General features: G+C 45.8%; 1 protein-coding gene across 1 annotated transcript in view; it reads right to left on the bottom strand.

Moving 5' to 3' along the window:
• Positions 1–25,429: 25,429 nt before the first annotated feature.
• The window catches only part of Xrcc5 (X-ray repair cross complementing 5), an 86,678-nt gene continuing 85,120 nt past the window's right edge, over positions 25,430–26,987 (bottom strand). The window contains exons 20-21 of the mRNA XM_055616896.1: positions 26,445–26,516; positions 25,430–25,670 (exon numbers count right to left, since the gene is read on the bottom strand). Coding sequence (XP_055472871.1) covers positions 25,656–25,670; positions 26,445–26,516 — 87 coding nt within the window. The 3' untranslated portion in view covers positions 25,430–25,655. The remainder of the gene's footprint in view (positions 25,671–26,444; positions 26,517–26,987) is intronic.

Here is a 26,987-nt window from a genome sequence, read left to right on the forward strand (position 1 = left end):
GGAAGTTACCCCTTGGCCATTTGATAGCTTACATTGGGCTAGGAACACTGTATTACACCATCTCTTGGAGAAGCAGAAAGGTATATAGACATCCCAATTTAAGAAGCAATGGAGGAATTAATGATCTCTTCAGCAGCTGGATGCGCTCAGATGCCACTTACGTATGTTTCTTCAGTGGTGGCTCAGATCAGTTCCAAGCTCTGTGTCCCCCATCCCATGGAAAGACATACCTTCCCTGGGAATTTCTATCATCCAAATCCTAAATAATGTCCCAGCCGCTTCCTACTCCAAATCCAGGGACCCTAAGCTCGGGGTTTCTATTATTCACCTTTGTAATAATTCCTTTATTCGGACCTTATGTTAAACCCCGATGTTAGCCACGCTCTTGCCACCGCGATTCTTGTGTCTACCTAAACATCGCCACTTACAGTTACGTTTAACACTTTTGCTGGAAATTGGAAGGCAACCCAGAGCTTATTCATAGGAGAGCCTGTGTTGAGAAACTGCTGCGTGGGAAGTTTTTGTCAAATGAGTAGCTCAGATATAAGTGAGACATAACCACCTTCCAGGAGCCCAGTGCCTCGTTTTTAAACCCCCGTAAGAGGCTCAGAGTTTCTCATCGAAAGCTTTTCTCACAAAAGGGCCCGCCCCACAAGCTCGCTCTCACCTCCTTACTTTGTAAGTAGAGAAGCTAACAGTGCTTATCTCCCCAGGAATTTACATATTTAAGGGGAAATAATACTTAAGCAAGAAGAGCACCTGGGTAAGTGGTAGGGTTCCAGTTATCCAAAATCACGTGAGGATTGTCACCTTCTTCTACCTCAAAGCACTATAGCTATGCATGTACACGCGGCACACAGATACACACAGAGGAGACACAGGCAAGCGACAAATGCATCCTCCTGAACAGTGCACCCAGGCAAGGCCTGTGCCTTAACAGCCTTGCAGTTTTACACAAGACCCCAGGGCACTCAGGCAACAATGGAGAGGACCAGAAAGTCCCTGAGCTCTCTAATGTCACTAAAACTTAATTTGGGGGCATCGTCTCCTTTGTCCCAGGGGTCACTTTTGAGAGACACCCCCCCCCCCCCCGTGTCCTGCAATAAAGGCTGCTGTGGCTTTTCCAAGAAAAGGTAAGGCGAGTCCAGAACTGCCATTGTGGTTCATGTTCACGCCAGGCATGCCGAGCCCCCTCCTGCCTACCGAACCATGGTGACCTCACTGTAAGCCCTAGGCCTTCCCTCAAAAGGCTCAGGACTGAGGTCCTATCTACAAATCGTTTCATGGACATCCGCTATTTTCTGCCTATCCCTTACTCAAAACCTCTTTCCCACAGCAAATCTACACCGTGTGGCTTTGGTAGCATGAATACCTCTAAGCAATCAAGGAGTGGGAATCCTGACCCAAGCTTAGATAACTAAACTATCTCAAATAGACCCATGAATTAACCTGTCTTTGGAGATTTGCTCAGAAACAGGTGGATAACTAAAGCTAACCTAACTCTTCCCCAGGATTGATCTATCAAAGCTAGAGAAAAACACTGTTTCCCTGTACTAGGCTTGCCGGTAAGGAGTCATAAATCCAGGAACATGGAAGTCACCATTTCACGCCACGTGAAAAGTACTTATCTTCAAAATAAAGTCAGAAAGTGGCACACAGAGCAAACAGGAGTGAGACGGTCCTAACTCTCCTGAACCCACACATGAATCCAGTGGCATTAACCATGAATTCCATTTTGCTTACAGTTGTCTGAAGTGGGTTTATGTTACAACTGAAATACCCATTATGAAATCCCACTACAAAGCTTTGGTTTAAACTTATGGGATGTTTGTTCAGAGGTCATCAGAACTGGAAGGAGCTGCCTCTCTCTCCTTTGGTATAAGGGCTCAAGATGGCTTTGCATCTGCATTTACAACTGGGATTATTCTTAATTCTCTTTATGGATCTGCTCAGAGTAAACGATTCTTCAATAGGAAGACAGTATGCAGAATCGCATACATGTGTTTCAAGAGTGTCTGTTTAAAAAAATTTTTTTCAAGCTTGCATTAGGGGAGATAGTGAAACCAAGGTGAAACCAGACAGACCTATGAGAAAGCATAACTGACTTGAAAGCTCAGAGAGGGACAGAAACAAGCTGTGAGTCTACAAGACAGAGTCAGAGTTCAGAATACCAGAAAAATAAGAGGCAAAGCTAAAAGTAAGGCCTTGGTCTGCTCTCCAAAGACATGAGAGTCTCCATTACTCCTGGCCCTGACCATGGCATATCCTCACCCACAAGCCTTGAGTCATTTGGTTTATTCCAAAATACAACCTGTAGGACAATATTCACAGTGCTCACGTGTTTGTGGGAAAACAAAAGCCAAACCTTGCACTTGAATGGTGCATTTGAAAATGCCACAGGCCTCTAGACCATTGGCCCCTTTGTTCTTGTTAAATCAAGCAAACACCACGATGCCCCGGTATGAAAGAGGAACGCCTACAGACACAGCCAGAATTGATTCAGATTCTTCTGCATTTTGATATCTGGTTTACTCACCTTTCAAATAAATATTTGCTATAAGAACTTTGTAAGTCTTACAGACAATACATATAAAGTTGACAGGGAATAATGGCTACCATTATCATTTTATTATATCATTACCACAGCATATAAAAAAAAAAAACAAAAAAAAAAAACCCAAGGTTAAACCACAGCAGACATGGATACCCGGTACTAAAAGCCAACTAACTTTAAGTTTTCATTCAGCCACAAGTTACGTATACCCAACCAGGACAGGTTAAACAGTAAGAACTTGTATAATGATCTGACCAGAGTAGGTACTTGCTGGCATCAGGCTTGTTGCGACTAACAATAGATTTTGCCACTGACAGTCTAAGCTCTTTCTGTCTGCTGAGTAGTCCTTAGCAAGTTGGTCTGTCATCTGTGGCTGTGACCTCCTATCGCCAAGCGATCTAGTAAGGTGCAAAGCAGGAAAGAAGGAGGAGGACCTCGCCCCAGCCACTTCCCCTTCCCCACTTTACATCAGGAAAAGCTGGAGCTTTCTGGGGACCGTGCTTCAATGCCTAGATGTTCTGTCTGTATCATTCTGCCGAGAAATGCGTCACAAGGCCACTGTTAGGACAGCCAAAGATACAGTTTACCCTACTCCACTCCTGCTACAGAACTCATCAAAAGAGAAACAGATGGGCTGGGACGCGGGTAGGCCAGCTGGGGGGCATCTTCTCCACACTATGAGTGTGATAATTTTGAGGGCCACTCCCTAGCATTCTATAAGCTTAATGCACACTTACCCTTCAACCCACGAATGTCATTCCTTTGGGACACTGCTGAGAGACGGTGGCATTTTGCAAACTGTTTGAGAAATAAGGATGGGTGTAGCATCGCTGTAACAATACCACGAATTGTAAAGGGCCTAAACATCTATGCACAAGGAGGTGAGGAAGGACGAGATACTGAGGCCCCGTGACACCATCAGCGTCTGAGAAAAAAAAATGTCACAAGCCCAAAGAGACGGACAGAGAAAGTGCTAAAAATGATGTTAAATGGAATCATGTAACAGATGCACAAGGGCTGTGTATTTGTGGAACAAGAACAAAACACGAACACCACCCCCCCGCCTTAGTTACTTTCTCATTGCTGTGACAAAGCACCACGACCAAGGCAGCGTACAGAAGGGAAGGTTTACTTATGGCATACGGTTCCAGAGGGACAGGAGTCCATCACCGTCTCAGCAGGGAGCGTGGCCGCCTCAGGCAGGCAGGCAGGCGTGGTGCCGGAGCAGCAGCTGAAAGCTCAATTTAGATGCACAAACAGGAAAGCCGAGAACGCACAGGAAACGATTTGTGTCTTCTGGAACTCTGTGACTCACCCACTCCGACAAGGCCACACTTCTTTAACCTCCCCGTGCTGTGTCACAAAACTGGGAACCAAGCGTTTAAGCATTCGAGCCTCCAGGGGACATTCTCATCCAAATCACCAGACCTTTTTATATTTTATTTTATTTTTTTTTAATTTCAACATAGCCTTCTCCAAAAGAATATAAAGAGATAATCAAACTAATGAGGACTATTCACTGCTGAGCCGGTATGAGACTGATGAACATGATAGGAGAACTCGTGCTTGTGTGGTTGGTATTTTTGTTTACATTTTGATAAATAGGGATGAATTTGTGCAGTGTTTGCATGATGTTTTATACTTCCGTGCGTCAGCGTGACAAGAAACCGCCACTGAAAACTGAGTAGGGGCTAGAGAGGTGGCTCAATAGTTAAGAGTACACACGGCCCTCTCAGGGGACCGAAGTTCTATTCCCAGCCCCTATCAGGCGGCCTACAACCAGCTACCTGTAACTCTAGCTTCAGGGGATCAGCCACCTCTGGCCTTGGGGGCAACTGCCCTCGCATCGACATACCCTCTCATACACACAATTAAAAACAAAACATATTACAAAAACTGCAACTAAAATATCTTTAGGAAATAGGTATCAAATGAGGCATGGTGGTGCACACCTACAATCCTGCTACTCAGAAGGTGGCCAGCTTGTGGGTGGCCTGAGATACATATAGAGACCATGTTTACACACACACACACACACACTCACATACAAAAACTCACACATATGTACGCACACCACAGGCTACCTATATTTCTATATTTTGCGAGAGTCCTCGCTCGCCTTTTCTGAGAATTTTTCAATGGCTGCTCACTCTTAGAAGCCCTGCACTCAGGAGGCTGTATATCGGAAAGAACATTATGCTCTTGCAACCAACCTGGGCTTATATACACTGTCTCAAAATAGACCAAAGTCAGGGCTGGAGAGATGCCTCAGTGGTTAAGAGCACTGGTGTTCTTCCAAAAGATGCAGGTTTGATTCCCAGCATCCACATAGAGGCCCAAACTCGTCTATAACTCCAGTTCCAGGGAAATCTGGTGTCCTCTTCTGGCCTCTGTGGTACACATACAATAAAATAAAACCAAAACAACAAACAAAAAACATTTTTTTTTAATAAAAAAAGACCTAAGTTTTAAACTGGAAATAGCTTGCTATATTGAGGAAAGGCTATCCCCAGATGTGGCATAGAGGATGCCAAGGACATCTACGCGTCTGATGCTCCGCTGTAAGAAAAGCTTGAGAGCGAGGAAATTTGCAATGGGGAGTTTACCTATGGGCTAATGGAGGGCTGGGGCAGCAAGACAGATCATAGGCTACAGGAGTGGCCTTCTTATCTTCTCTCCTCCAGCCTGAAGTTTTGTAGATCAGCCTCTGAAGCCACCAGGGGCCTGTTCTTTGTGCTGCAGCCTCTGTGCTTGGGAAGGGCCTCTGCAGCCAGGCACCTCTGAGACTAGGCCCCGCTCTGTGTGTCCAGAAGAAGACACAGGCATCTGATGCCAGTGCCTCATCTCATGCCCACTCCAGCCCACAGTCTGCAGGACCCACTGGACCCTGATAACAGGCACTGATCAGTCCTCCGCCCAGAGACGTGTCAGCTGCAGAGAATCACTGAGGGATCTTCTTGCCCAGCCAAATGCCTGCAGTCTCCCAGGTGCCATCCTGGTCTCTTAGCCTGCCAGATGTGACTTGGGAAAGTCAATCAAGGAGACTGACAGCAAAGAGCTACTGATGGAGCCAGATGGAGACCCCAGGGAATTAGGCAGAGTAAACAAACACCAAATAAACAGAGCCCTCGTCAGCTAGAACAACAGAGAAGGAACCTTCTCTTTGCCTGTGAAAATTTTCATACTAGAATTAACATAAAGCCCACATCACATTGCCCCTTCCATGCCCCTGTAGGCACAGGCTCAGGCTGGAAGAGGGGGCTCTTTCTGTCCCCATCTTATGCATATTCTACACATCCCCCAGGGCCCAATTCAAAGGCTACATTCTCTAGGAACCCTTCTTTATCCTGCCTCCCTCTGGCTCTACCCAGTGCAAACACACATACCTTCTTCAGGTTTTCAGTTCATATTTCTAGGACCGATGTCAGGTAAAGCATCGCCTTTGAGTACGTTCAAGAAATTTTTGTTTTCCCTCTCTGTTCTCGGCACCTACCACATAGCCAGGGAGAAATAGTAAGTGAATAAAGAGATCACTCTTTCATCCATTCCATGTACGTTCATCACACATCCGGGTATGACAGCCACGTACTAGGAAGTGGCGTTAACAGGATGAACAGGACACGAAATTTCTCAATTTTATGGACTCTACAGTCTGAGAGCTTCAGACAGTCATAGATACAGACAGTTTTAGTAAAGAGTGGACCAGGGAGATGGCTCCGCAAGTAAACGCGCTTGCCACACGAGCCCATTGAGCCAAGTTATGTCTTCTAAAGCCATGTAAGAGGCAGATAAGGTGTGCCAGGTTTGCCATCTCCGCACTTGGTATGCTGAGATGAAGACAGAGACCAGAGAATCATCACAGGTCGGCTAGGCTGGAGTGTAGACCAGGGCGAGGCTGAAGTGGAAGGGGACAGCCAGCCCCTGAAAGCTGTCCTCTGACATCTACACATACTCCAGGCATAAGTACTTACACATGTGCATGTACACGTACAAACACACACACACACATTAATTTTAATTTTCAGAATGATGTAGGGGCAGCAAGCTGGCTTAGGGGGTCAAGGCATCTGCTGCCCTGCTGACAATATGAGTTCAGTCCCCTGAAGCCACATCATGGAAGGAGAGCACTGACTTCCAGAGTTGTCCTCTGATCTCTACATGTGTGCAGTGGCGCGTGCACTCACACACACGCACACACACACACGCACACGCACACACACACACACACACACACACACACGAAACAAGTGTAAAAATAAAATCTAAAAACAGTGCTCTCGTGAAGTACAGAGAAGGCGGACAGGTGGTATGAAAGAGAGAAGGTCCAGTCTCACACAAAAGAGGAAGGGCTTCAAGAACAAGGTGGCGCTGGCTTTAGCAAGTTAGTTTTGAAGGGCATCCAAGAAGTGGGTGATGGTTTGAATGTGTGCCCCAAAGTTCACAGGTTGGAAACTGAACTCCAAGAGCAGCAATGCCGGATGATGGACAAGGCCCAAGAGGACCTCTGTTTGGATTCTAGGGGCATCATCATTATAGTAGAAATGAGTTCTCTCTAGCAGGGCATATCTAAATTCATTTTCTCTATAAATTAACCAGTCTGTGTTAATCTGTTATAAAAGCAGAAAAACGATTAAACACAGGGTTAGGCAGAAGTTTTGTGGTGAGGTGGGAACAGGAAAGGCAGAAAGAACCTTCATACCACAATGCAGACTGACATATATGGAAAAGGAGGCTAGAGTAAAATAAAAAAAAAAAAAATCTCATATCATAGAGCATTTCCAGGAGAGATTTATGGTGGCCTTGAACTAGCACTATCCATTAGATGAGGTTGCATTAATTCTCGGCTGTGTGCAGTCATTGATAGAAACAGCCTGCAGGAATCCTGGGCATAAACAAAGCCAGAAGGGCTGCAGCTGGGGGCATTGCTTGCCAATTAATGCTCTCCTCAGCATTAGGCTTGAGTGACACATACTCAATGCCTTCATGCTTGCCTTTAGAAGTATCAGTAAGGCATGTAGCTGAGATGTTGTTGGAAGAGACTAAACAAACAAACAAACAAAACAAAACAACAACAACAAAAACACAGTCCCAGGATGAGGAACCTTCAAAAGCAAAGCTGCCAATACATAAAACAATGTGGCTCATTCATGGCCTGGCATATCATGTAACGTGAGTGGGGGACTGGCAGGGTATGGATGGAACTGGCCGGTTGGTATCAGCGTGGTTATAATGGGTACTGCATGTGGGCAACGGGAGACATAGCTCATGCTGACAACAAGGAGTGTCAGAGCAGATTTTTCTGTGGAAAGAGACCCTGGCAAGAAGGCTTAAAGCCGGCGGGCTAGATGACTAGATCTTAGCAAATGTTCAGGAGTGAGCTGTAATGAGAAAGGAAAGAAAGGAAGAGAGATTAGTGAAAGGACGAAACTCAGGAATGAATGAACAAAGTCAGGTGCTAACATGAATAAACTAACTTTACCTCACTTGTGGAGAGCTCTGCAGAAGATGATAGCTGCTGCCCCCGTCCAGGTTAGTCTCCAGCAGGTAGGAAAGCAAGCAAGTTCCTATTTCAGGGCCAGATGGTGCTTGCCTCATTGACTTTCATTGCTGATGTCGTCTTGTATGCTGCGTTTTCACTGGTTGTTTTATTTCCTTTATTTCAATTCATTCTCTTCTCGTCCCACTTCCATGCTTTGCACCACATTCATCACTCTGGCAGAGAGACAACTGGATCTCTCAGCAGGTGGCGTTTACAGGGAGCCGGGAAAACCTAGTTCCCACAGCTGAGCCCCTCCGCTCTGGGAAAACACTGCAGTGGGAACCCTGAGGGCAAACAGTAAACACAGCTTCAGTGAAAACTGCTGTTGTGTAAGCAAAATGGCATGGCCACCAGTGACAGCCACGACTGAAAGGTGAATAGCCTGCTACCGTCTTGCATGGGACCAAGTCTAAAGGAATACGTCATTCCATGCTCAGACACCAAGCGCCTTTCCTAATCAAAGGTCCTTTCTTCCCAACCAAGCAACATTCCCTTCCATTCAAGTCCAGGCCTAGTTGCTTCCAGAAATACTCTTCCAGCATTCTCTGGCACTCACTCCATATAGCCTTGTCCAGTCTGTCCTTGTCTGAGTCTTCTAGATAGTAGGTGTTTCTGTCCCAGCTTCTCTAGACTCTAAGACCCTTGGGAGAGAGAATGGGACTTTCTCCCCCCTTTCAGAATCCAAGACTTTGGAAATGGCCCACACTGTTGTGAAGCTGAATGACACATGTGTCCATGGCTCTTTTTTTTTTTTTTTTTAACATCCTGTTCTAGCTATGCTGTGAACCCTGAGTCAGTGCTTCTCCATCAACTACTCAAAGAGGCTTCTACTGTCCCACCTGTGCCATCAGGGTTTGCCCATAAGGTGCATGATTTGTAAAGATATTCTGAGGTCATAAGAGGAAATAAGGCAGAGCAAATCATGTCTGTTCCTTGCACCTTTTCTACTCTTACGCACACCGGTCCTTCCTTTTTGGTTCTGTTATTTCTTACTCTTCTGGCTTGTATTTACGGCAGTATGTAACTGTTTCACATTTGGATTTAATTGACTCTTGGGATATTGATCAGTCCTTTTCCTGACTGGCACACGGGTCCCTGGACACATATTCGACACCTGTGTGGAGGTGGTGGCGATGGTGTTGTGTGTGTTAGTGGAACAGGGAGAAACAGAGCAGCAGAGTGGGGGCCAACTGGCTGCCTCTCTGGATCAATAACATTAATGATTTCAGAGATTTCCAAAGAGCTCCTGCCAACACTTTTGGCTTTTCCAATACTATTATCACGATTACAAGGGCACCCCACGGCCCTTTTACTTAAAGAAATGACAGCATGCTCCAAGTGAGAGTACTCATGATTTCTGTGTACAGGGACTACAGCACTAATGTTTCCTGTGGAGAGGATGGCTGGGCTTCTGCTTGACCTTACCGTGGGGTCAAGGTTCCGGAAGAAGAGATGGCATACTCTTCTGACGGCTCATCTTGCCACTGCTGTCCACATGATCACTTCTTCATCTACACTGTCCGAAGGATTTCCAGCCCTGACATTAGGCAATGGGCTAAGAAGCAATAATCCGAGGAGTTCTACCTGCTTTTATGGAGATACGTTATATGCTTAATCGGCAAGACGAAGTCTGGGGAGACACAGGGCGGTTCTGCTCTGCTGTGTTGCTAATGGAGGATGTGTTCTCAAAGCCCATCCTTTATGACGGGGAGTGATGAACCGAGAAGTTGACTGATGGTGAATGGCAGCTGAGAGTCCATGGTCATCACTCATTTCGGGGGAAGTGGTTTGAGAGCAAGGAGACACAGCTAGAGAAGTCAAGTGAAAGCCTAGAAGCCGTGGAAGCCATTCGTTCATTTCCTTACCCAGCATCTGTATATCGAGCGCCTACTCTATGTCAGGCTACACTGATGACCAGAAATTTAATTCAAGTCTCATCTACAACTTGGAATTTTATATTGACTATTATTTTTAAAAGTAAGAGGGGGGAAGGGTAGAGAGGTGGTTCAGTGGTTAAAAGCACTGGCTGCTCTCCCAGAGCACCTGGGTTTGATTCCCAACATCCACCCAGTGGCTCATAACTGTCTATAACTCCAGTCCAAAGGGATCCAAGACCCTCCTCTTCCTCCTCCTCCCCCTCCTCCTCCTCCTCTTCTTCTTCTTCTTCTGACCTCTGTGAGTACAAGTCATGCATGTGGTACACAGACATATACGCAGGCAAAACATTCATACATCTAAAAAATAAAAGTGTAAAAAATTTTAAAAATAAAAAGTGGAAATAGGTAAAATAACTATAAAAAGTAGCAAAGTTTTTTTTTTTTTAAATAACATTTTCATACTTACTATACCCAAGATAGGGTCACATTGGCATGTAATCAATGCTTTCCAGCAGGCACAAAGCCCCGGATTCAATCCCTAGCATGGCCTAAAAACAGGTGCGGTGGCATTTGCCTGTAATCCCTGCACTTGGGAGGTAGAGGCAGAAGATTCAGAAATTTAAGGACATCTTTGGCTACGTCATGAGTTCAAGGCTAGTCTGGGCTATAAGAGTGTCTGTCTGTCTGTCTCTATATAATCAAAGTGTGAAGGACTAAAGAGGCATGTTGCGTTCTGGCTTTCACTAAGACACTGAAGCCCAGGGTGCATTTTACATTTTCGGCACGTCTCAGTTCTAGCCAAATACCAAGTCCCCCCAAACACTTGTGAACACCAGCAACTGCACCGGACAGCTTAGCTTCATGCAGCTTTCTGGAGGGGACTATCTGGACCGAAAAGTCGCATGGTAACAATGAGGTAAGAGAGGCGCTCAACCGAAGTCTCAACATGGAAAGCAAGGAACGGCTGCGTGCGCTTGCAGATCTGCCGGGGGTCGGGGGGAGGCTGCACATAGCTGCTGCGGGTACTGCTGAAGTGCTCCTTAGAGGGGCGGGCATTGTGCCGTGCACTTTCAAGGTCTTGAATAATCTCGGCCTCCGGCACGTCTACCAGCTACTGCTCTTCCGCTTACGCGGTGAGCAGACAGGCCTAGACACTCTAAGTCGCTTCGGACCATATGGCTGCTGAGAGCGAGCCAAGAAACCCAGTCTGTCTGATTCCTTACACTCGGGCATGTATTTACTATTCCGCTTACCGCGTTCCTTTGGGGGAAGTTAGTCCATCTGAGTCTGCTAACAGCAGGTGGTTGCTTCTTGGTGGTTAGGGTAGTTGCAGGGCATAAAAGGCAACTGCCGTAAGTGGTGTGAATTGGGGACTCTACCTCCCTGGGATGTCAAGGATGGTCACAGTCCTTGGATCCTTCTGACTTAAATTTTAGGCATCGACATGCTGGTTGACAAGAGCTTGATTGATTGACGGTCCCTAGGACCAATGGATTCCTTAAGGAGGGCTGCCTGGTTTCATGACCGCCTGCCACTGTCCCTGCACAGAGCCAAGAGGACACTAGGCCTTTCCCAACTAGAACTTCTAGCTCATACTGAAGTTGACTGGAGATTGTCACAGTGCTATACCTTCTCACGGAAGGTTCTTCAAAGCACAACAGAACAAAATTAAAAAGTCCACATCAAAGAAAAATACTTCAACAATTTCTGATTTACAGTATCCGTTAAAGTTCATATTCCCCCACGGCTGCCAATAGCTGGGACTCAGCCATAGCTGTTTCCCTTAGAATGGGATACATCCTTCAGTTGGCCATAGCTCTCACCACTCCGTACTGTATCTCAGGCAACGGGGATTACAACTTTCACTGATCCACTTTGTCATTGCTTTCTACTGCAGATCCCGTCTCTCTGTAGGCACACCTCAGGAAAATAGAGTCCACAGTCTGGCCATGTGGTTCTTAGGGCCGACAGGTATACTCTTCATTTATATGTCCCTTCCAACACTTGCTCAGTCCTCACAATCTGGTCCTTAAGATCCCCCACACAGCCATTCTCTGCAGATCCGCCGAAGGCACCATTATGGCAGGGCAGATGGTGGTACTATCTTCATATCTCTCCATCACTGAAGAGACTCTGAAACACTGATGTCTGTTTCCGTGTGTAATGTGCTTCCAATGAGGTCAACCTTGAAAGCCCCTGGGGTCCATTTTACTGTTGTCAGGGGTTGGGGAAAAGCATCACACTGTCTTCCTAGGGAGACCACATAGTATGATGCCTAGAAGCCGAGAGTGGGAAGCCATACATCTAGGTTTGAATGGCCTTCGCTTCTCACTATTTGTATGAACTTGGGAAATTCACGTCATCTCCCTGCTGTTTTTTTCAGCTGAAATGCTATCAGAATATGAGACCCTTCTGTGCCACAGTTAGTGTTGTGCAAGTTGATATTATTCTTACAAAACCACAAGCCACACTTTTAGCGTGTAAGTTACTGTGCTGCTTAATCTGATGAGCACATAGTAGGCACAGAGAAATTAATGACTGTTTTCTCTCTCAAACCGTCACCAGAGTGCAAAAGGCTCTAGAAGACCCTTACCTCTCTTAGAAAGTTTCTGATTTCAGCCAGACCTGATGGTATAGCCTGTCAGCTTAACACTTAGGCAATAGAGGCAGGGGGATCAGGAGTTTGAGTCATCTTTGGCTACGTAGCAAGTTGGAGGCCGAACTGGGCTATATAACACCCAGCCAAAAAAAAGAAAAAAAGAAAGCTGTGGCTTCATAGCAGAGATTTAAAGGGTACGCAGTGCCACTTTTCATGATGATTATATACTACTAAGAAATGGGTGTAGCAAAATGACCCGTTTATTCTGTTTACTTTCGACAAAGAAGGATCTGTCTCACAAAGAAGAGCTGACATTTAGACCATCTCAGAATCAAGATTCCCCAAGTGTTCCCCTGGCACCTGGTCCTGTTACAGCCTCATGACTCAGCTGCAGTATGAGATAAGGATGCTGAATAAAGGGTCTTCCAACAAGCCACTGGAGAAAGGCAGGGATCTACTTCTTAGAAGAAAACTCAAATGCCAACTCAAGGGATTGACACAACAGGGATAAGATCAGGAGGATCCATGGAAGGCTGCTTTGAGTACATGGGTGAACAGGTCGAGCTGGGGTTCCTGGTAGCCTGGAAACCGAAGAAAGAAGGTGCAGGGGCCTGACACTTGGACCTTAGGTTCACCTGTACCATAACCAGGGTTTCCAGAACTTTCTCCATTTAATGACCTCTCTCCAATCAGGTAACTTTTACATAATCCCAAGTATATAGGCATTTAAAACGGGTATACAAATTAAAACATTTACTGATAATAAATCGTAAAGAAACATATTTTTAAATTTATATATATATAACCTAAAGATTAAAGAAAATTGGCATATTAATGCGATGGGTGCATTTAGGGGTTTTGGGTCTTGTTTTTTTTTTAACACAAATAATCAAATCTTGCCTGCATATTTGATGCTGCAGGGTATGGAGTATCTTCAATGTCTTTCAAAGTTGATCCGTATTTTTATTTTATAATGGCCAATGCTGAAAACACCACTTCCCATAAATACCCAGAACAAGACACCACTCGCGTGTTTAGGGTCATTGCAGAAATTGTTGGGCATTCTGTTCTAATCTCAAGCCAAAATTCATTTTTATAATTTTTTTTTTTTTTTGTGAAACCCAAGTCAACAACTCAAACAGCAATTTTTAAAATCAAACATTTAAACATGATGACGGCGGGAAAAACATTATAACTCTGTGTTCCGTAATTAAGTCATTAAGTTTCTATAGGAGAAGAAAATTTTCTGTGTACGGTACAAACACACACAGGGTCTGGATTCTAAGCGGAGATGTTTTGGGTAGGGTTTGTTAGCACTGTATGGCATGCAGGCATTTGTGTAGAACAAAATAAAGGGAGGTATGCAAGATAATGCAGGATATGCAAGGCTGCAGCGAGGACGTGCCGTGCAGCCCAGGCAAGCGCTCCAGAAACACCTCAGACTCGTTATGCATTTGACTTTGGATTGGGATGGGGTTGTTGCATATTCAGAAACTTCTCACTGCAACTAAATTTTTCTCTTTTGGTTACACAACCCCATATTGGGGCTGTGACCCACAGGAAAGAAAGAAAGAAAGAAAGAAAGAAAGAAAGAAAGAAAGAAAGGAAGGAAGGAAGGAAGGAAGGAAGGAAGGAAGGAAGGAAGGAAGGAAGGAAGGAAGGAAGGAAAGAAAAAAGAAAAGACAAACTTGTCTATAGATCAGACCAGTAGCTTTGATTTTGCTAGACCCCAGGCTGCTCACTCAAGGAGACTGGACTGCATGATCCCATGATCCCTGGTAGCCAAGGACTCGCTGCAGCTCTCTCCCACCCTGCTTCTCATCCCTGAATGGCTATGATTATAAGTTCTCTCTGCCCAGAGCTTTTGGAGGTCTACAGCAATCCGCCAAAGTGAGAGCTTTATCTATGATAAGATTCAAGTTCCTGTATTAGAAGATGCTTAGACCTTCAGAACCAACGTAGGCTAAATAGAGGTTTTTTTATTTCCTAGAGACAGTTGCCTGCACATAGTACTCCACATTTACACAGTCTTTCATGAATCCAGCACTGTTTATAACTGATAACAAATTATAAAAAATATATGTTCATAACACGGTTTTGGCACTGGGGAGAAAGAACAAAACAACGGAGAAGTATAAAATCCAGCAAACGCTTGCAGAGGTCATGGCCGCTGGATTAAGAACTAGTGGATTAACCTGTCCTATCAGGCTTACCTGTCACAACTTACTCTGTATAGCCTTAACTTCATTAACCAGGTAGGCGCAAGGGGTGCCAGCGAATCAGGCCACTTCAAGAACAATCTACGATGCTATACTATCAAGACATCTTCCATTGAGGGCTGGAGATACAGTCCGCAGTAGGATGCTTTTCTAAAATGTAATAAGGCCCTGGGATGATCCTCAGCACACAGAGAGGGGCTGGAGGTGAGATCTTGGCACGAAGGTACATGCCTGTAATCCTAGCATTTCAAATGCTGAGCCAGGGCTGTGAGTTTGTTACTATGTAGGAACATTATGTTTTTAAAAATCAAGGCTTGGTAGGCCTTTTCCTCTAACTTAAGTCACTACCTGTTCTATACCACAAGCTAGAAAAAGGTCTGAAATCAAGGTATTTCCAGAGATTTCCCCCAAACTTCACAGATTCTGGGCTCCGGTGTCGGGAGCGTCTCTTCCTTTCCCAGAATCCTAGATGCCTCCCACTGATGGAGCCTGATAATAAATGAGTTCATTACCCTGGCTGCTGGGGCCCATGACAGCCCATCTGCTGGCATGATTAATTAAAACTTTGACTGGTGATGGAGGTGCCATCTCAGGGCTGTAAGGCAATTAATTGGAGTGTCTTCCAGAGCAGCATTTCTGCCGGATCCTAAAGAGACCCACAGAAGAGAGAGTGGGGTCTTCAGGGGTCAATCCATTGCCTCACTAGCCTGTATATTACCCGCAGGGAGGCATTCCCAAGGCAAGCTCATCCTACTGAAGACGAGGAAGAGTGGATGAACCAGACCCTTAGAGTCTAAGGAGGAGCGCTCACACCAGGGAGGGTTTCCTACTCCTTCCAGGAGCTGGGAGTGTTGAGATTCAAAACAGAGCTTGCCTGGCCTGTGCCTTTAATCCCAGCACTCAAGAGGCAGGCAGATCTCCAAGACTGAGGCCAGCCTGGACTACAGAGTGAGTTCTAAGACAGCTGGTGCTACACAGAGAAACCCTGTGTCAAAAAACCAAGCCAAACAAAACCAACAAAAACCAGCTTCAACCTGTCTTCTGGACCTTGGGTTCTAGCACAAGGAACTATGCTTTCTATCAGACAAGCGAGATACATGTTCTTTGTTTGTGATGGGGTCAGGTCCTGATAAATCTATCACCAGCCGACAATTCCTGAAATGCATTTAGTAACTGTTGAATGGCTTGGATAACTGTCTACCAAATGCCTTGGTCACAAGCCTGTGGTGCTATCTGAAGACGTTAGAATTCTATGGGAGAAAACTAGGTCACTGGAACCTGCCCTTAAAGGGGTAGAGCCCAGCCCCTTCCCATTTTGCTTCTGACTGCCGTGAGATGAGACGTCTCCTTTTTACTTTTTAAGATTTATTTATTTATTATGTATACAGTGTACACCTGCATGCCAGAAGAGGGCACCAGATCTCACCATAGATGGTTGTGAGCCACCATGGAATTGAACCCAGGACCTCTGGCAGAGCAGCCAGTGCTCTTAACCTCTGAGCCATCTCTCCAGCCAGAGACGTTTCCTTTACCACACAAATCACATGATACACTGCCTCATTACAGGGCCCAAAAGCAATGGTCCAATCAACTGAAACTTCCAAAGTTGTAAACCAAAATAAAATGTTTTCTTCTTTTAAGCTGACTTCCTCAGGTATTTCGTTACTGTAACACAGAACTGACTAGCATATCTGCCAAACATCACAACTTATCAACTGCGCAATATCGGTGGTTTTACTCTACAATCTTGTGCTGCCTAGCTGCTGTGGCTTGGTGCCATCGTACAGAATTGGGAAAGAATATCATGTTGCCACATATCACCATCCACGGCAAACAATTAAAATGGAAAATTCCAAGTACATTTTCTACTGAATAAATACGCTTTCACACCATTGTAGGGCTGGGAAATTGTAGTCTGAGCCATTCATTCTAAGTCAGGGATCCACTTACTAATCAAAACACTGACACACACTTATGGAGGGCAGGAAGTTCCGTGACCTGTCTGTCACCTGCAAGCTGGAGAAACAAGTAATCCAGTGACTTGGTTTCTAAAGGCTTATGAAGAAGGGTATTAGTGTTCAAAGGTAAGAAACCGTGAGAATTGCCGGTCCAAATCCCACCCCTCCCCCACCTCTCCCTTCTGATGATGGAATGGGCACCTTCTTCTACCCAGGCTCTCAGTGGGCTAGATGATACCTGTCCACACTGATGAGAGTGGATCTTTATTTACTCCACCAACTCAGATGCCAAGCAATTCTAGAAACACAGCTGTTTGTTGCCAAGAGTAGACAGAAAACACTACAGCGATTCCCGAAAGCGGCTGTCTGTGAGATCTGCTGAGGATCTGTCTCAGATACTTTCTGGTTGTCATGATAAGATACCCTAACTACAGCATCTCAAGGAGAAAGATTATTTCAGCACACAGTTCAAGGGTACAAACACAGCAGAGAAGTTAAGGCAGCAGGAACTTGAAGAAACTGCTCACATCAGCAAACAGAAAGGAAGGAATGCGCGCTCATCGTTTGACTTCTTTCTCCATGTTATATAACCCAGGATTCCATGCCTAGGGAATGGTCCCGCAGCTAAGATGGCTCCTCCTGTGTCAATTAACATAATCAAGATGACCATCTATACCCAGAGGTCCAGATGATTCTAGTTGACAATCAACACCATCACAGGATCCTTTCTGTCTGATCGGTTGATTGAATTTTTTTTTGAGACAGGCTCTGACCCTATAGTCTGGGATGGCCTTGAATTTGGTATAATCCTCTGAGTCAGCCTTCTGAGTACTGGGATTACACATGCGAGCCTCCATGCTGGCCAGCTGGGGAATCCTTAAACATGACTTCTGCTGGCTCCTTAGCTGTGGCATAAACAGCCAGGCCTTCGATTTGGGAGATTGGGAGGCCTGAGCTCTCCAGGTGATGCAAATGTACAGCACAGCTGAGCAACACAGTGCTGCCCAGAGGGCAGTCTGAAGCCCTCCCTAACACCCTGAGCGGCTAGCTTCTGTGAAGAGTTTGGGGTCAGGGGAGAGCCACCCAGAGCCTGATAAGAGAGAGCTGCAAGGGGCTCAGTAAATGTTCCTTGAGTTCAGATGGGTGGGAGGGCCAGCCCTCCTGCAGCCCCAAGAAGACAGCACTTAAAATGGTTTCTTCCTCCCCAGGTGGTGACAATGGTAACACAGGTCAGAACTCCCACAGGAGGCTGCAACAAACAAACAAACAACAACAACAACAGCTGGTGGAAGACTATAAGGACTTTTCTGGAAAAGAGAGAAAGGTTGGAGAGAAATGGGGCTGAGGCAGAAATGGGGACAGGTGGGTCCGGGAGCACTGACCACCTTGATCTCAGAGAAGAGGGGAGAGCTGCAGCCTGAGGGTGTGTTGAAGGGGCGTCCTTGCATATGCCTTTGGCAGCGGCCACTTTCCCCCAAGATTCTGTAGAGGTGGAGGGATGGGTTCCCACACCCAGTGGCTCTTCATGCTGTCAGACACCTCTACTCCCTCAGAGGCTGCCCCAGCTTGCCCCCCACCCCCGCCCCGTCTCCTCTCTTGGAGACTTACTGCAGCAGCCTCTGCATGGCTCACCTGCACCCTGCCCCTGAGAAACCCCCTTCACCCCACTGCGTACTGTGACCTGCATAACCTTGCTCAGTGCCCACCTGATCCCTTTCTCTCTTCAGAGTCAAGGGTCTCCAGAGATAACGGGTCAACCCTGTCTTTGTAGTGGAACTCACTTCCATTTCCCTTCCTACATTTGTACCGGCAGGCCAACCACTTACCCCTCTGTGAGCCTGGGCTGACCTCTGCTGTGTCCTTTATTTGAACAGCCTGTCCTCTCTCTTGATTAAATTCTGTACCATTAGTGTCCATCTTAAGTGCTGCCAACTCCAGAAAGCAGCTCCTGCTATTGACTGAAGCCAATACCTCACCAGTGTCTTTGCTGCTCTTCTGATGCCTCTTTCACAGCTCTGTGAACTTCTCACCCTACCAATCCACGAACTTCCAGAGTACAAGCCATGCGTATTCTTCAAACTCTAATCTTGAGTGCCCAGGAGTATAGACACAGCAGGTGTCCAATACACGTTTATTAACTTGAATCTACAGAGTAGGAGTGAATATACAGGTACCTGCTTGTGGACAGCAGGAAAATCAATAGGACCTTTCTTCCCATCATCCTTCACAGGGGTTAAGCAGTCTACACAGACTCACAGAGAGAAACGCAAGAGGATGGGGCCACATCCTGGGACCAGGAAAAATGGGGATTACGTGCTCTCTTGCTTCGCAACAGTCAAGAACTCATGAATAAAAGGACACAGAGTACAGGGTGCAACTAAGAACCAATATTTATGGAACACTTGTCCCACGACCATGTTCTCGGTAAACACAGACACACTGATCACTTCCTCAGTTTAGCAGCGTGGCCTTTTCTGCTTACCCAGGATGGACAAATGTCCCACCTCCCACAAGCTAATGCACATGTGTAAATGTACATGCATGCAGAAACACATGCTTTCGCCTTGTCTAGAAAGACAAAACCTCAGATCTTAGCTTGTCAACAAACACAAATGTATACTTCCCAAACAAGACCTCATCTCCCTCTGTGTGTGTGTAGCAGCATTCCTTCCCCTCACACATGACACACACACACATTTTTTTTCTAACTGTATTTTTTTTTCTTTGCAGTCAAGATAGAGTTTTAGTGGTTGCATTGTATTCTCCCCAAAAGCTATGCTGAAGTCTTAACACCCAGTACCTTAGTATGTGACCTTACTAGGAATCAGGGTATCTGCTGATGTAATCAGTTAAAAAGGGGTCACTGGCATAGGTTAAGCTCTAAATCCAATGTGAATTATGTCCTAGGAAACAAATAGTGGGTAGGAAGGGAATATGAACACATATGGCAGGCAAAGAGATTATAACTTGTGTGTGGAAAGACAGCATACTCGTGTGTGCCAGAGGGGTTAGTTTTGCTCTTTAGCTATCACAGTCTCTCTTTCAATTTCTCTCTCTCTCTTCTCCTCCCCCCCAACACTCTTAGTCCTGAAACTCCGAATGCCCTCTCTGCTTCAACTATTAATTAGAATCATACTTCCCATCTCTCTGTGCCAGTGGGCGGATAGCAGTTTATGAGTGGTGATTAAGCCTCGATCAGGGCACTAATAAAAATGGCCCATAAAAGGCGTCCAGCCCTGACACTGTTGGAAGATCCAGGGCTCCATGGGGTGGGGGTGGGGTGAGGTTAAACAAAGGAGCCAGAGGAACAGATACCTCATGGTTGGCCTGCTGAGATTCAAGGACTTGAAACACACATGCAAAGCTTCTCCTGTTGAGAGCCCGAGGTTCTTTTTCTCTTCTTCTACCGTCACCAACATCCTTGAGGAGGCAGCTGCCCATTTTATTTGGGAAAAAAAAAATGCACAGAACAAGTTGGGGACAGAGGTGAGTGCTGTTGGCTACTGGCTCATTCATGTGAGGCTCAGCAGAGCAGGAAGAATGCCGGAGTAGAGAAAGAATGTACACAACCCTGGAGAGACTAATAATGGGAAACGTTCCTGGGTGCTCGCTCTGTGGCAAACATTTTATGTAGTTCACCTTCATTTTCCCCTGCAACCCTGGATGGCAGGTTAACATAAATCCTGTCTGACAGTTGCAGAAACTGGGGTTGACAATGGTTGAGTGATTTATCCAAGGTCAAACAGCTAGGATACAGCAGAGGAGATGGAAAAACACCTTACACTTACATCATGGGTGTGCAGATGTTAAGTTCTGGGGGCAGCAACTTGCTGGCAGAGACTCGAAAGGACACTGAACATTGCATGGCAAGAGACAGGGAGCATGTGTGGCTATGATCTTATCTCTGTCCTTATTCTTCTAAAGCCACCAGGGCTCAGTCATGGGGTGTCCATTTTGGTGGACACTAAAAAACAGGTGTGTAGGAAGAAGACAAGAAAGCTATGATATTATCAAGTGGTTTTGAAACCTCGGATTCCAGAACTCCACGTCTGTCCTCACTGCTTTTCCAATCACTGTAAGAGCCAACGATAGGCTTTCCCCAAGCCTCTGGTGGTAACAGGAAGGTCCACTCTGTCTCCTGAAAGCACTCTTCTTAAACTGTGGTGACAGGAGAAAGGCCATGGGAGGGACATAGTATGCCTTCCCAATCCTTTCTGGGGTCCTGAGCCTCACAACAGAAGGCAGGAAATTTTCCATCCCCCTCTAGAAGACTCTCTGGCAAATGTATGTGTGAGGAAGGAGGTGAAGCAGGAAGGCTGGGAGGGCCTGGAGTTGCTACTGCTGGCTGACTCCATGGGAAGTGTTTACCTCAATGAACAGTTATATTTTATAACCTTTTAAAAGTTGGGATGTAGGCTGGTGAGATGGCTCAGTAGGTAAAGGAACTTACTGTTATGCCTGGTGACTTGAGTCTGACCTCTAGGACCCACACAGTAGGTGAGAAGTACCTACTCAACTTCCCTTCTAACCTACGTCCATGGCATGTACAGAGTGGGGGAGGGGATTAAATAAGTATAAATAATTATTTTAAGTTGGAGTGCAAAGTAAAATGGCCGCCAGTTTTGTTTTTTTTTTCCCTTAACACCATCAATGCTATTTTGGATCTGGAGAAAGACTATATTTAAACACATTCTTTGAAGTGGGCTATTGGATCCATCAAAAAGTTTTGGTTTTTTCAAAGGTCATATTGTCCTCTTTGCTTCATGGTGGCCAGATCCAATGGTGACAGAGAAAGGAAGAGTGTCCATGGGCTGCCTCAAATCAACACAAGCCCTGGGCAGCTTCTGCTACTGAAGACAGAAGTCCCTTTGAAATGGAAATGTCATTCGTACTAAAACATATGTATAGTGGCATTGAGTAAGTTTCTTTCAAATTGTCTTTGGAGCATGTGACTCACCCTTTTGCTTATTTGTGGTGGTCTCTTGATTTCTAGGAGCACATGTAATGTGTGAAAACTGTAAAAAGCCACCACTGGACAACTTTTATGAAGCGCAATAAAAACAATGATGACGATGTTCGGCTTGAGAAGGATGATTAAAATGTGTGTGGCTGAGATTACTTTGAAGAACATCAAGAATTTGAGTTTTAAGTCATGTACTTCCATCAGCTTTGGATGACCTATAGATGGGACATTTCCTACAGCCAGAGGCCAATCCATCCTCCCCTCCCCCGGGGACCTCCAAAGCCCTCAGACACCAGAGGCAGATTCTCTCAGTCCACCCTTCGATGTAAACCTAAAGTCAGCAGTGGCCGTAGCTCACTCCTCAGCCTTGTATCTGGCCCAGGACTGATGCTGACTTCCGGAATGGAGTCCTTCTCTCCTCAGGTGGTACAAACACCATTCATCATCTCCGGCCAGTACTGGGGCAGAGGCCACAGGAACTCAGTGCTGACTAACATGGTTCTCGGGTGTTGCTGAAGCTGCAGAAATGACAGCACTGAGCCAGAAGCGCTGGGGCTCCTTTCACACTCCCCAGGTGGCTTCAACGATGCCCCATCTGGGCCTTCTGCACCCACTTCCAAAACTCTCTGTCAATGCAAACTAAGAAAAAATCAAACACAGTTTTCAACCTTTTGTTCTTACTAAGGGAGAGATAAACACAATTCAAGTTTGTATTATATACTCTGACCAGGGCATATCCGTTTCTAGCTTGAGTGCAGACACTACCAGAGAAGGATCAGAAAATCTCTCACCTGTTTCCGAAATCACCAGAGGGGAACTCCAGTAACAGACGCCACATTCTTGAAATAAAAACAATGTTGGGTATGGAACAGATGTGACGCTTTGATGGTATATATTTATTTTCATGTGTACTAGTATTTTGCCTGAATGTATGTCTGTGTGAGGGTGCCAGAACCCCTAGAACTGGAGTTACAGACAGTTGTGAGCTGCTGTATAGGTGCTGGGAATTTAATCTGTGCCGTCCGGAAGAACAGCCAGTGCTCTCAACCGCTGAGCCATTTCTGATGGTGTACTTGATCTTGCCCCAGCGTGTGCTCCCTTAATCATTAACCAACAGCTTGGAATGCAGTTTGTGCACTATGGCACACTCCTTTAATGCCAGCACCAGAGAAACAGAGGCAGGCAGATCTCGGAGTTCAAGGTCAGCCTGGTATGAGTTCAAGGTTAGCCTGGTATGATTCCAGGCCAGCCAGGCTACACAGAGAAACACACACACACACAAAAACCAACCAACCAAACCTACCACCACCACCACCACAACAACAACAAAAAATGGTGATATCTTAGGCACTCTTATGTTCTGTGCATTCCTGGATCAGCTCTCATCTGCAAATCCTTTGTTTTTATTCTAGTGAACACTTATAAAGAGGCTTGGTCCTGATCACAGGAACAAGGACTTCTGTTTGCTCCTGTCCAGGATTAGACAGGGCATCCACGTGATACAATCATGGCTCCCCTGCGCAGCCTTTCTTCCTTGCCCACTATGAGAGATCAGTTTATAACTCTCACCTGTAACTCTCAAATAATCAACTCCAAACACACGCACAAGACACAGATGCTGTACAGTGTCTCAGGTGGGAACATGAAGACTTACCCATAACCACCCACCGAAAATGAAGAACAGATGGACACGAACACCTGGCTCCCCTGCTCCCCGAGGCCACTCTCCCTACAGAGGATGCAGCTCTGTCCACTTCACCTGCCCCCATCTCCACAGTCTGCCCTAGCTTATGCTACAACCTTCACCAACACAAAGGCTGGAACCAGCCAAAACGCCTAGCTACTGTCGTGCCCCTCCAGAGTGCAGCATGCCTGTCTTTATCCTGCCACCTCCTACTCTCAGGTAGATCATCAAAACATTTACCCAACAAATCAGACCTGTTTCTGAATGAAGAGTTCTGCTTCAAAACAAGTCGTATTTCCCTGGTTTGCCGAAGACTGTCTTGCTGTTAACAGTATACATTCACGAACCCTACCAGTAACACAAATTTTAGCATGCTGAAGAATAAATCTCCACTAACCTCATCCAGCTCTCTCAGGGGCCCCCTCTTTTCCCTCACTCATCCTATTGCAGTGGTGAGGCCCCCTGACCATAAAATTATTTTTGCTGCTACTTCATAACTGTAATTTTGCTACTGGTATGAATCATGATGTAAATATCTGTATTTTCTTATGGTCTTAGGTGACCCCTGTAAAGGGATTGCAGGCCACAGGTTGAGAACCACTGCCACATCGCATGGCAAAGGCAGGTGGGCCTGGAGAGTGTGTGTGTGTGTGTTTAAAATGGGCATGTTTGGGGGGGAGGCTGCTTCCCCTACACAGACAGCCACATCTGTTCCCATCATTTAAGCATCCCCTGCGTAGCCACCGCTGAACCCCCTCTCACTGGGAAGATTCTGTCTTCTCCAGGCAGTGTAACCATGGCTGAAATGCAAGAGATTGCTTTAACTTTGATGTTCACGGAGGTGAAGGGATCCTGCAGCAGCTACGTGCTGGCGGCACTGAGAGTCAGTAGGCACAGCAGGCATCTGGGGAGCTATCTCAAACACTACACCATTGCGTATCTAGAGCGATTAGTTCTGAATTATGCTTAAAAGGAGAAAAGGGGGGCACTCCCATTCAAAAATGATTTCAAGACCCCCAACTCTGAACAAGGGTTTGCAACTCTATGCTTCTGATAGGTGGACAAAGAGAGCCACATGAGGATCAGAAAGTGAGGACGAGGAAGCTTGGGTGCTATGGGGAGGAGATTAAAAATGAATGAGCTGACAGTTGGGTTGTTTAGATCATTTGTGACTTAAACAGTGTATTATTTCTACTTTGTGTCCATTCTGCAAATCAGGCAAGAAAGCCAGGGCTCACTCCTAAGCAGGCTCAAAAATGTCTTAGCTCTGTCCAGGGTTAGAGGCAGGCTTCAAATGTTAGCCACGAGCTACAATTTAATTGCCCCAAAGCTTGTTGTCTGGAAAGCAGTATTTTGACTTCCATTTTGCTGTTGGCTCCTGTGCCCTTTGCTGCATGGAAGAGAGGCAAGGCAACAATCGGCCATTTCTTGGGCCGTGGTTGCAGTACTAACGCAACCTAAACCTAGGGTACCGTATCATCTATAGTCCACACTAGAGACACTTTTGAGAGTTTAAGAGGACACAGTCATGCCAAGGCCATTCACTAGTCACCTTATCAAAACCACCAAAGCATATTCTGTGTCCTACCTCTGGTCACACAGACCTCCATTTTTTTCATGTACCACTAGATAGTGGTACCATGTCAAATAGCCACAGGTGGTTCTGAAAGCCAACACTGGAAGATTCAGCCTCCAAAAGAAATAAGATGGATATATAAGCAAGGGGGCAGATCTATTAAAAAGTCTATCAGGCCAGAGAGATGGCGCCCCAGGTCAAGGAGCTTGCCACTAAATCTGGTATCTTGAACTCAGTCTGCAGGACCTATACGGTGGAAGGAGAGAAAAGACACCTGCAAGTTGTCCTCTGACCTCCTTCGGTATGCACACGCAAACAAATGTTATTACTGCTTTTATGTTAAAAAAAAAAAAAAGTCCATGTATCCTACCTATACTTTCTATCTGGTACAACCATTCTGAGAGCACCTTAGTACTTACAGAGTACTTCTAAAAAGAAAGACTTCACACAAGACATGGTATGCCAGTCAGAAGATAATGACTCTTTATAAATGTGGATAGGGTCCAAGTTCTTCTTTGTAATATATGTGTTTGTGGTCACTGTGGAGGTCTGGGTTGATTTGCTCCCAAGCTGTCTGCTGGGATGATGGTCAGAGCTTCAGGTCCCCCTGCGTGGCCTCCAGGATGCAATGTCAGAACTCTTAGAACATGGCGATGGCACTCTTGGGTTCCCCACACATCCATGGTCTATATCATGTCCAGCTGTAAACAAGAACAACAAATTTATAAAGGACCCAGGCCACCCTTAGACCCGCAGCTCCCGGGAGAGGGCGAAAGGAAGCTGTACTGGTCGCTACACGCACAAACCTGTGCGGGTGTTCCCTGCAACTATTTTAGGACTTACAACACCAAGTGTTTCCTCATTCCAGCCCTAAAAACTCTCCCGCAAAAAAGCTGGTAGCGTCGTATGTGGTTTTCATGTGAGGCTGAGGGCATGGTTTTCCCAAACATGAACAATGGCTGTGAAAGCCCACGCTCACACAGTCTCCCAGCACCAACAGCACGGTGTGATGAGGTCCAGAAATCTTCAGGTTCTATCAGGCTGCTTTGTTTATAAGAAGCTAATTGGGAACATTTAAGAAGTGGGCTTTTTAAAGGATGCTTGTATTTGTCAACCCACACAAACTGCATGATTTACCGCTTATTTCTGGTTAAGAACGATTTCAGTAAATTATAACATTTTTCTACCAAGGGAATAGCGTCCCTGGCTCTTTTCTTAGCTCTTCAGAGGGGAGGATTAATCTGAATGAACACTATAATTGAAACCGCAGAAAACAGGAATTCTCATTATAAAATTACCTATACGATTACATTTGTAATGGTGATAATTAACAGTATAAGGAGCATCTGGTGTGTGTAAAGTTAATACACACAAAAAAACAAAACAAACAAGTCTACAATGACAGATTCTGTGGCTGTATTTACAGCTCAGACAACTCCGTCTTCAAACACCTGGTGCCTATTAAAAGTACTCACTAAATCATCCACATCGCCACCTTCTTCGAGTCCTGTCTCGTCTTCTTTTGCTTTGTCCTTGAGGGCCAGAAACTGTAAACAGGAAGTCAGTCATTACAATAGGATCACTTTTGTCTTTTTTTTTAACGAAAAGAGCGGGCAAACTCGGGAAGGTTGAGACACTGGAGTCAGTCCACACTAACTCATCACCAGAGAGAGCTGTGGCGGAGAGGGGGAAGCATCAGTACCCAGTAAGGAGGAGTTGGTGCGCACCCGGTAGGTATTCCATTTCTTCCGCAGGGTGCGCTGGCATGTCCAGGCTAAGAAAACAGCAAAACCTCTCCCCCAGATAAAACCACCTCCCTCCTCTGGTCTCATTTGAAAGGAGCAGAAGAATTATGCAAGATAATCTATTCCTGAACCCAACAGAGGACAAAACAGGCGAGCTTGGGAAGCTGTTGAATCTTTGGTGGAAATCCTTGTTTGTGTTAGAAATAGTCTGAAAACAGGCAGATAAGAATAGGAGTAAGACAGAGACGCTGTAAGGAACCAGGAGTGACATTC

This window comes from Psammomys obesus, unplaced genomic scaffold (assembly GCF_907164565.1).
Source record: "Psammomys obesus unplaced genomic scaffold, mPsaObe1.curated_primary_1811, whole genome shotgun sequence".
Taxonomy (NCBI): domain Eukaryota; kingdom Metazoa; phylum Chordata; class Mammalia; order Rodentia; family Muridae; genus Psammomys; species Psammomys obesus.